The 10,833-nt window shown below is 41.3% G+C and overlaps 1 protein-coding gene across 1 annotated transcript in view; it reads left to right on the forward strand.

The window, feature by feature from the left end:
* Positions 1-10,833, forward strand: part of LOC107691234 (voltage-dependent calcium channel gamma-4 subunit-like) — an 18,976-nt gene extending 8,143 nt beyond the window's left edge. Inside the window, exons 2-4 of the mRNA XM_016489743.1 lie at positions 7,806-7,889; positions 8,008-8,148; positions 9,895-10,833. Of these exons, the coding sequence (XP_016345229.1) occupies positions 7,806-7,889; positions 8,008-8,148; positions 9,895-10,415 (746 nt within the window). The 3' untranslated portion in view covers positions 10,416-10,833. The remainder of the gene's footprint in view (positions 1-7,805; positions 7,890-8,007; positions 8,149-9,894) is intronic.

Consider the following 10,833-nt stretch of genomic DNA (forward strand, 5'->3'; position numbering starts at 1 on the left):
GCTTTTATCCAAAGCGACTTACAAATGAGGACAATAGAAGCAATCAAAACCAACAAAAGAGCATGCAAGTGCTGTAATAAGTCTCAGTTAGCTTAATGCAGTACACGTAGGATTATTATGAATTAATATTATTTTATATTATTTTATTATTATTATTATTTCTGTTTAGCTTTAATTTTTATTTCAGATTTAGTTTGAGTAATTTTAGAACTTCAGCTTATTTCAGTCAGTTGCCAAAGAAACATTTCTAATTTTCATTTCTGATTTTTAAATCTTTTTCCATCTCTTATTTATTTTTATAAAACTGAGAGTTCCGGTCCTTGATTCTGATTGGCTGAGCCACGTTCGAAGCTGTTCTAAATTACTCTACAAACATACACCTTTGTTTACGTGGTTTGCTTGGCAACCACTTTGTTGCAACCACAACTGTTTCTGAGGAACTACATTGTTTGGTGGAAGAATACTGTTTTTACTAATAAATGTAAAAAGTTAAAAAGTTTTATTTCGTGAAACCTTACTACGTATATGGAATAACCGTTTTATAAAAGCAATAAGCCTCTTCGCGTCGTGTTTTATAAAAGCAATAAGCCGCTTCGCGTCGTGCCTAACAACGCCCCTTAGCTGTTATAAATTCACTGTAAACCACAGCTTCACGGGGCTTATTGCTGTAATTTATTTTAGTTTAGTTTTTATTTTAGTTTTAGTTAACAGTAACAATGCTAATGAGACATGCGTCATCATTTAACTTTTTTATGTGTATGAATAAAAAGCATTAATGATTTATTCACATGATGGCATTTTAATATTACAATTCGATTTTTACGTTTTCTCATGACACTGCAATGCAAGCGTGTGGCTGTTTGTTAGGGCATTGCTAAATGCTTGCTCAAGAATTTAAAGCGACTAAAACTTTGTTATGCAGTTGCTAGGGTGTTCAGAGTTGTTGCTAGGGTGTTGCTAAGTGGTTTCTAAGATGTTCTGAGTGCTTGTTAACATGCAGTTCCTCCTTCAGTGAAAATACATGGCATTTTTTTCACACGATTTGAGATATGTCCACAGCACAAACACCAAAGTCTAATAGTCTGTTGAACTCCCTAACGGTAAGTATGAGCAATAATAATACTGATGCTTGCCTCATAAAAGAAGACACATTGTATCGCCAAGGCAGCCTTCATATTGACCGATTTGAGATGACAAGCAAAAGCACACTTCCCCAGCATGCAAAGCACTGATTGGTTTAACTTCTCGACAAGGCGAACGATTGGCGGCCCTGCCCTGATTCACAATTATGACAAAATGCTGGAGGCGGGGAATGTGGCATCTGTTTCCTTGCTTCCTTGCCCGGTGGGGATGTGGGTTTGCGAGGCAGGAGGGGGCTTGTGGCATGGGGAGAGGAGCGTGTTGCTGTCTGCTGTATTAAACCACAATGAAGATGTCAAAGGCATTATGGAAATCAGATTGTTGGATCAGACCTGAGGTTGCCATGGAGAAGACATGCTCAGCGATGAGCATTGTTACCTCCAGGCAGGCCGCAGGGACCAAGTGCAGGTTTTCTCCTCTCTAGCGCTCTCTCTCTGATGTGCCTCCGTGTCAGTCAAGCAAGGTTCCTTATTTTGTCTTTATGAGGCTAGGTACACTTCAGTCACCGGGCCAATAACCAGCTCCTATAAATCAACAGCCTGAGCGGAGCTTTACATAAGATCCTATGGCTCACCACACTCACTGTACACACTTACAGAAGTTATAAAGTCTAAGATTTTGTGTGGATGTACAGTGGGGTCTGAAAGTCTGAGAACACATAGGAAATGTCAGTTTGTTTCGTTAAACCTGGAAATAAACAGAAAGGATTTTCAAGAATGGAAATTTATGATGCACAATGGAGAAATATTTCAGATTTTGCACTGTTTCTAGGTCACTTGTGTCATTAAGCATTTGGAAGGGTCGGATTTTGTTCCTTTTTTTGTAGCACCAGTTACTCTTTCAAATCATGTTGGTGATCAGGTTTTGTTTTTACAATTAAATCATTTTCAGTTTTTTAAATTAAATTACAAAAATGATGGTTTAAAATGTCCACTAGAGATGCTGAAGTCCTTGCAATCAAATAAATTAATAAATAAAGATATACAATATTTCTGGCATGTGTATATATATATATATATAGAGAGAGAGAGAGAGAGAGAGAGAGAGAGAGTCACAGAAATATTGTTTTTTGAACTATTGAAATATTTTTAATGGTCACATTTATAGAATAGAATAGTCTTTATTGTCATTATACACAGGTGCAATTGAACTCTATTTGGCTTCTGCCCTTTAATTAAATTAGAAAACTAAATAAGAACAATACTAATAACCAATAGATAAATAAATAACAATAAAAGAAGAAAAAGCTATACAAAAGCTATAGCTGTATTATCTATATTAAAATGCATTAGCCGTGAACATTCTGTTTTTTGTTTTAACAGACAAAGAAGTATAGATAAATATTTTATAACATAATTTATCTGTCATATTAGTTCAAATTATTGGCCATTGATAGAGCCAACATTTCTGCATATGTGCATCCCTAATTAGAATGCATCACAGATGAGATTCACTTTCGAGTGAGTGGCCATTCAATATACAGTCCTGCCATTCGGACTGTCTCTGGCCCCACTTTTTATCCACTTTTACAAAGTACATAGATGCAGCTCTCTCCCCTCTGAGACAGATGGGAATCCACATCTTGAATTACCTTGATGATTGGCTGGTTTTAGCCAGATCAGATCAGGAACTCATTTCTCACAGGTCGTTGCTGCTCAACCAACTGGAGCGACTTGGGTTGAAAATCAATTTAGCCAAGAGCTCTTTGTCTCCCAGCCAGCTAGTAGTCTTTTTGGGGACAGTTATCGATTCTGCCCAGATGCGGGCATGGATTACGCCCGAACGCTCCGTGATAGTTCAGCGGCTAGCAGCGTCATTCAAGCTGGGGACTTCACGTCCCCTCAGGGCTTTCCAGAGGATGCTCAGCCTCATTTTGGCCACTTCCTCTGTGATTCCTCTGGGCCTGCTTCACATGCGGCCCCTCCTGTATTGGCTCAAGGCCCATGTCTCGTCCCACGCTTGGGCACCTGGGACTTTTTCATCTCAGGGTAACCCACCGCTGCACCGCTAAAAACCTTCCTGCCGGCCTTAAAGGGGCACCACGTCCTGGTCTGTTCGGACAACATGGCGATGGTAGCCTTTATAAATCGTCAAGGTGGTTTCAGGTCACGCTCCCTCTACAAGATGGCTCAACACCTCCTTTCCTGGTGGCCCCACTCTGGAGGAATCAGACGTGGTTCCCCAAGTTGATTCAGCTGCTATCGGCAGCCCCCTGGCAGATACCACTGAGGAAGGACCTCCTCTCACAAGTGAGGGGCATGATTTGGCATCCCCGGCCAGAGCTGTGGAGCCTTCATGTTTGGCCCCTCGATGGGAGTCTTTGCAGCTCCCCGTGAGTGTAGCTAATACCATTTTGGAGGCTAGAGCTCTGTCTACAAGACGTCTCTACGCCCTTAAATGACTGGTGTGTAGCACAGAATGATGGCCCGTCATCCTGTGACGTATCCAACATGCTAACTTTTCTACAAGATCTATGAGACAAGGGATGCAATCTTTCACTCATGGCTAGCCAGTCAATCGGCAGAAACAACATGGTGGTTAAGTTTCTGAGGGGAGCTCGGAGATTAAATCTGCCTCGCCCTCATACTGTGCTGACTTGGAATTTATATTTAGTATATGGGGCCCCCCTCGAGCCACTCCAGTCAGCCAACTTGCGGCCCCTGTCGCTTAAGACCACCCTCATTCTGGCTTTAGTGTTGGTCAAGTGAGTAGGTAACCTGCAAGCACTGTCAGTCAGTGCTTCATGTCTTGAGTTTGGGTCTAACGACTGTAGAGTCGTCCTCAAGCCAAGACATGGCTACGTGCCAAAAGTGCTCTCCACTCCATTCAGAGCACAAGTCATCACCCTTCTAGTGCTCCCCAATTCAGAAAGTAGCAGGGTCTTAATCCACTCTGCCCAGGTCAGTGTATGTTGAGTGCTCTGGCCCATTTCAGCACTCGGAGCAGCTCTTTGTATGCTTCGGAGGCCTCTCTAAAAGGCTGCCAGTCACGAAGCAGAGATCTCGCTGTATAGTGGATGCTATAGCCCTGGCTTACACCTCAGCGGGCTTACACTGTATTATAGGAGTGAGGGCCCACTCCACCAGAGGGATGGCCTCCTCCTGGGCTTCATCCAGCAGAATTTCTTTTGGTGATATCTGTGCATACAGTAGCCTTTAGTATGGGCGCTCCGTGGCTGGGCTTGCAGAGCGGCTTTGTTCTGCACTTGCTTATAGCATGGCGCGATTGGATGCGTTCCCTATAGCATGATTAACGCAACGGGAGAGACCGTTCGAAAGGGAACGCTCTGGTTACTTACGTAACCTCGGTTCCCTGATATAAGGTAACGAGTGTTGTCTAGGCTGCCGTGCTATAAGGCTGCACGCAAGTCAACGACTGTCACTTCAGTCGAAAGATTCTGATGAAATGGCACCCAGAGGCGACTTATATAGCAGTCGGCTCTAACCCTTTTGGCGGGTTGAAGCACCATTGGTTCGTGCAGCTACACAAACGTGATCAAATCAGGCTTCAGTATCAGAGTAAACAGGAGTTTCCCCATAGCGTGATTAATGCAATGCTTGTTCCCGTGTCTCAGGGAACCGAGGTTATGCAAGTAACCGGAACATTTCTTTCCCTTGCCCCTGATTTTCTAACAAATGGAGAGCACAGAGAAAAAAAATCTATATTTGTTAGAAGTGTTTATGTACTTAGGTGCAAGTAATTTCCCCCTTTTTTTCGTCCTCAGAATTGTTCAAACTACTGCTGCATTTTATTTTTTTTTTATTTACTTATTTTTGTTGCTTTTTTATTTTTCTTTATTATTTTTATTATTTTTATTTTTTTATTTGTTTGTGTTTTTGTATTGTTCTTAGTGCTACCGTTCATAATTGTATTTTGTGTTTGACTCAGAGAGTAAGGAAGTTTTTGACTAATTTAATTTTGATCTCTGTTAATAGATTTAAACAATTGCTGTTCTATTGTCTTTTTCATTTTTGTATCTCTCTGATTGAATAGAGTCACTAAAAAGAGTTAAACTAGAATCCACTCACCGCTCAAAACGCAGGAGTTTGTGTGCAGCGCTGAAATTTGCGTGGTGAAATTTTTGTACGAATCCATTATAACACAAAGTGTAGACATTATGAAAGATTCATTGTGCATATATTCATTGTATTATAACAGAGTTTTATGAGATTGAGATGAACTGAGATGTCAGCTTTTTAGTGATTATAAAGGGAGTGCTCTTTGCTCGCATTCTGCCATGCCATGCCCGCGGGGCAGCCTATGCTTGTTTTTCTGTTAAAAAATAACAGTGGTTTATGCTGTGATGTTGTGGCTAGGTAACATGGAACTTACTATTTCATATAAATTTAATGGATGTACTGAAAAAAAGGCTACTTATATAGGCTACTTTTATGCGGGCTTTTGCGGGTGGGAGCAGGACAAAACATGAATGTTGCGGGCGGGAGCGGGATGAGATAACATATTTCTGCGGGAGCGGGTGGGTGTGGGACAGAATCCTGCGGGAGCGGGACTGAAAAATGTGTCCCTCTACTTCACACTTTGGTAACTTCACACTTCAAAAGTCTCTACTTCACACTTTGGTAATTGATTAGATGATGGAAAGTGGTGTATAAATGAGAGGTCAATAAGACCACAAATGTGTATTAAAAAGTGAATTTGGATCTCATAACTTTAAAAATGCAAACTTTAAAATATACAAAATCAGAAGATAATACCATGGTGGGCTAATTTGATAGACACATTGGCACTAGATGATATTCATATTCATGTATCATAGAATTTATATGTAACTCCAAGATGTTTTGAAGAATCTGTGACATAATGTGTCAGGTTTAAAATATATATTGTTTTATATAAAGACTTTTTTTAACAGGTTTTTATTTTTTATTTTTTACAATGACTAGACTAGAAAACACATGCCCCACTTACTCAGACCTATTTAATGCTAATTAATTTGCTCTTTTTTTAACACTAGACCCAATTAATGGCATGCTGGGCCACACAAAAGCTGTCACAGGGAGTAGACTCCACCTGGAGACAGACAGAGGGAGAGAGGTTTGCAATGTGACACTATATGATGTATGTTAAAGAGATAGTTCAACCAAAAATGAAAATTCTGTCATTAATCACTCACCCTCATGTCGTCACCCCCAAACCCGTATGACCTTCGTTCATCTTCGGAACACAAATTAAGATATTTTTGCTGAAATCCAAGAGCTTTCTGACCCTGCATAGACAGCAGTGCAACTGAAATGTTTTATGGCCCAGAAAGGTAGTAAGGACATCGTTAAAATAGTCCATGTGACATCAGTGGTTCATCCGATTTCTTCTCTTCCAGCTCAGTCTCAGCCGCCATTCTCGGGAGTACTGCTACACATGCGTGTGGTGCGTGTGGTGACACAGAAGCTGGCGTTCTGATATAGAACACACATGCGCTGCACCTTGTTTACAAGCAGAGGAATGCACACGCATGTGTCGTGGTACTCTCGTGGAAGGCGGTGGAGACTTACCCGGAAGGGACGAAATCATTGAATAAAGTCTTTATTTTTGTTTTCTTTGTACACAAAAAGTATTCTAGTAGCTTCATAACATTACAGTTGAACCAATGATGTCACATGGACTATTTAAAAAAAAATGTAATTGGTTGTGAATATGGTTTTTATACCAGTTTTTTTTTTTTTTGTTAATTCAAACAACGGCTTTACATCTTTTTACCATTACGATACCATAAATGCATCAGAACTGAAATACCTGTAAACTCTCTAATGCCATTCATTGGAAATAACCCTTAAACACTGCACCGTTTTCTTTATCCACCCAGATCAGAAGCGCTTTATTTGCACAGTCTGTGCGATTTTACAACATTTTTTGACTTCTGAGCAACAGGTGACGATCACACAGAATACATTTTTGCTTTTTAAAACATGAGATGCCATAAAAATATATCCATCTGCAGAACCGCAGTTCTGATGATTGGAAAAGGAGGCAGGGTCTCAAGACACGTTTTTTAAATATGCAGTGCTTATGTGCAAGTTAATAGAATCAAACTTATGCTATAGAGGAATTGCATTTACATCCAAAACATTGCATTCGATGTCAATTAAAACTGTATTAAGGTGTTCATTGCATTTTGGATGTAAAGAATAGAGAACTGAGCCTATTGGCTTGCCATACATCTAGCACATGTTTACATAGAAAAATAATTAAAATGCCCAGTGGAACACAAAAACACATTCTGTGCGAACAAGACTTTATTGTAAAAGGGCAGAGTAATTGTATCATCTCCGTCACAACTTTATTATTGGCCCAAAGCAAACTTCTTAAGTGCGTCTCTAGGCCTTTGTAGTTGCTCATACCGGTAATCTAGTGCTTTGTTCACTCATAGCATCAAAACTGTAATTTACTGGTAATTTTCCAGAAAGGGCTGTATGTGTGAAAGCCCCCGTTGACTTTAAAGTCTGTCACTGAACAATTCTAAGGTTTAAAATTTTCATATTCATCCTCTACTGCTTCAAAACAGAACAAATTCCTACCATATGCAGGATGTTTTTGTTATTTTTTAATTGTTTATTCTGCTGCCCAGTATTCTCACTTATGCTTGGTGATTTGCATTGTTTCCAGGTCCTCATGACTCTAATCTTGACCGGTTTCATCTTTTTTTTTAGGTCTCAACAAAGGAAGTTGTTACCGAATCAATCATTTCCCAGATGACAATGATTATGACACTGACAGCTCTGAATATCTCTTACGTGAGTGACTTTCTCTTCAGAAATATTAGTGTTACTGTCTATATCTCAATGTTCTTATCATGCACGTTTAAGATATCTTGCTAAAGTAAAAGCCTTGTTTATATGTGTGTGTGAACAGGTATTGTGCGCGCCTCCAGTGTGTTTCCCATCCTCAGTACCATTCTGCTGTTGCTGGGGGCACTGTGTGTTGGTGTAGGACGCATCTACAGCAAGAGGAACAACATATTACTCAGCGCAGGGATACTATTTGTGGCAGCAGGTAAACTTGCTAATGACCACCTGCTAACTTGCACACGGGTTTTCAACTCACTTCAGATGCTTTTAGCACACTACTAAATTCAATTTGTTAACTGAATATAAATGTAATTTAATATAGGACAATTTCCATGCTCTGATAGTCCAGCTTATCCCTGCTGTTACTGGCAGGTGCACTGGAACTGAGGAGGCGACAACTCCCCCACTTTTTTAGCTGTTATTCAACTGAATTTAGTGGGTTGATATTGCTTGTTCTAAAAGTGCCTTCCTTGTATGGACTGTAATTCACTATAGATTCATCACCCCATACATGTAAAGACAAGGAAAAACTCTTTAGCAAAACAGTAAAAGAATGTGTAAAGTACTTGAGTATAGGCTAGATGGCATAGTGTGTCTGGGCGGGTCGTGCGTTCCCTAGATGCTGCATTAGCAGCTGTTGCTAATTACCACAATATGTCAGAGTGCCTATGATATTTTAAAGGTCAAGATCCACACACGTAATTCCTGGAAAGCTATGCGTTAACATTCCTATTCATCTCAGTAGCAGTTTTTCAACCAGATGGTGATGTTACAGCATCTACCGGCAGGGGCTAATTGGACCATGCTAATGTAATGGAGCCCAGCTATGAAGAATTGTTCAGGTAAACCTCACTCCCCTGGCCTCAAGGCTAGAGGCTATGCTCTTTAGCGTCCTTGTTAGCATTCCCGCCACACATGACAGTTAACATTGGTTCAAATCCCACTCAGAGTGGTGTGGACCAGTTACATTGGTGCCATGACCCAAATAGGAGTGAGGTTCAGGGGGGTGAATGACAAAGGCTAGCTAGTAAGAGCTGTGCAGGCAGACCTCACTCCCTTGGCCTCCAGAGGCACACTAGCAACTGGTGTTAGAGGCTGTGGTCTTTGTTAGCAGATGGCCTCCCATGCTGGTTGACATTGGTTCAAATCTTGGTGCCGTGACCCGGATGGGAATGAGCTTTAGAGTGGAGAGTGTAGCAGAGGCAAGCTGTGCAGGATCACAAACTTCACTCCCCTGGCCTCAAGAGGCACACCAGCAACTCGTGCTAGGGGCTGCAGTCTTAAGTATCCTTGTAAGCGTGCCCACCTCTCATGCTGGTTGATGGTGGTTTGAATCCCACTCATCGTGGTACAAATAGGACCGGTTACACCAGGGGAAGCCAACCCTGCTCCTGTAAGGCTACCTTCCTGTATAGTTTATCTATTGTCTTTATTATACACACATGAACCATCCAATCATGGAGTTCAGGATTACTTGAAAATTACAGACAAGTGTGTTGGAGCAGTTTTGGCTACCACTGAGTTACACTAACCGGCCAAACCTTGATCCCTTGACATAAACACATACTGCTCAGAAGACATTTGCAGCCTGTGCCAAGTGTCATGTCTACATTCGTATTCACCCCTGAGAAAATCTATTCCATTTAGTCTAAAGTCTGTCATCAGTTCTAAAGGATGCCCAATATTGTGCCATTTTTGTCCTGGATATTACAGTAGGTCGACTAGTGATTACATCTGATGAGCTCAGTCTGCAGTGTTAAACTTTCAAAGATGGAGGTGTTGTTGACACATACCAATCAGCCGAATCTAAAATCTTGGTGTTTGAATCTACGTGTATCCATACATTTATCCTTTTATAACCAAGGAAAAGTTTAATAAAGTCATAACTCTGTTATATTACTTAACAAGGTATTTCTTTTATGCTTTCCTGGCTCTGTTTTGTGTCTGGCAGGTTTGAGCAACATCATCGGTATAATCGTCTACATCTCCAGCAATGCTGGTGACCCCAGTGACAAACGAGACGAAGACAAGAAGAACCAGTACAACTATGGTTGGTCGTTCTACTTCGGAGCACTCTCTTTCATTGTGGCTGAGGCGGTGGCTGTTATGGCTGTCAGTATCTACATTGAGAAGAACAAAGAAGTGCGGTACAAAGCTCGCCGTGAGTTCATCAAATCTACCTCGTCCTCTTCGCCGTATTCTCGCATGCCCAGCTTTCGCTACCGTCGACGGCACTCACGCTCCAGCTCTCACTCAACGGAAGCATCCCGTGAGGCGTCACCAGTGGGCATGAAGATGATGAGCTCGGTTCCCGTAGGAGAGATCAACATGTACACATTGACAAGAGACCCTCTCAAGTCAGGGACAGACAGCTCCTATAGCCCAGAGCACGATTCAGGATTCCTCCAAGTGCACAACTGCTTTCCCAAAGACCTTAATGATGGTATCAACAGGAGGACAACACCTGTATGAGGTTACACACTAGAACGGAAGAGATAAAGTTAAGGCCATACTGAATGGATAGCCATCAGGGCTCAGTGGCCTATGGCAGATGCCAGTGGAAGGGATTCTTATTGGTGAAGCCAGTCAACCAATGATGGTGAAGGAGAAGCACTGTGTTAAGAGGGAAAGATTTCATCTCGACATTCAACAACCATTGCGAACACGCTAATTTGTTTTTCTTCTTGTGTTGCTCCTCACATATAAACAGGAACTCTCAGAGAGACCCATCTCACATCAAAGGGCAAGACATGCAAATGTAAAATTAATGGTCTTTGGCAGTGCTTCAGATATTAAGGACTTTGAGTAAGCCAGTCCATTCCCTTGGTTGATAAATATATTTTTGTTTGTCAGTACAGTGCCATACTCTCAATGTATACCAATGTGGTAA

This window comes from Sinocyclocheilus anshuiensis, unplaced genomic scaffold, assembly GCF_001515605.1.
Source record: "Sinocyclocheilus anshuiensis isolate Anshui unplaced genomic scaffold, SAMN03320099.WGS_v1.1 scaffold202, whole genome shotgun sequence".
In the NCBI taxonomy this organism is placed as follows: Eukaryota; Metazoa; Chordata; class Actinopteri; order Cypriniformes; family Cyprinidae; genus Sinocyclocheilus; species Sinocyclocheilus anshuiensis.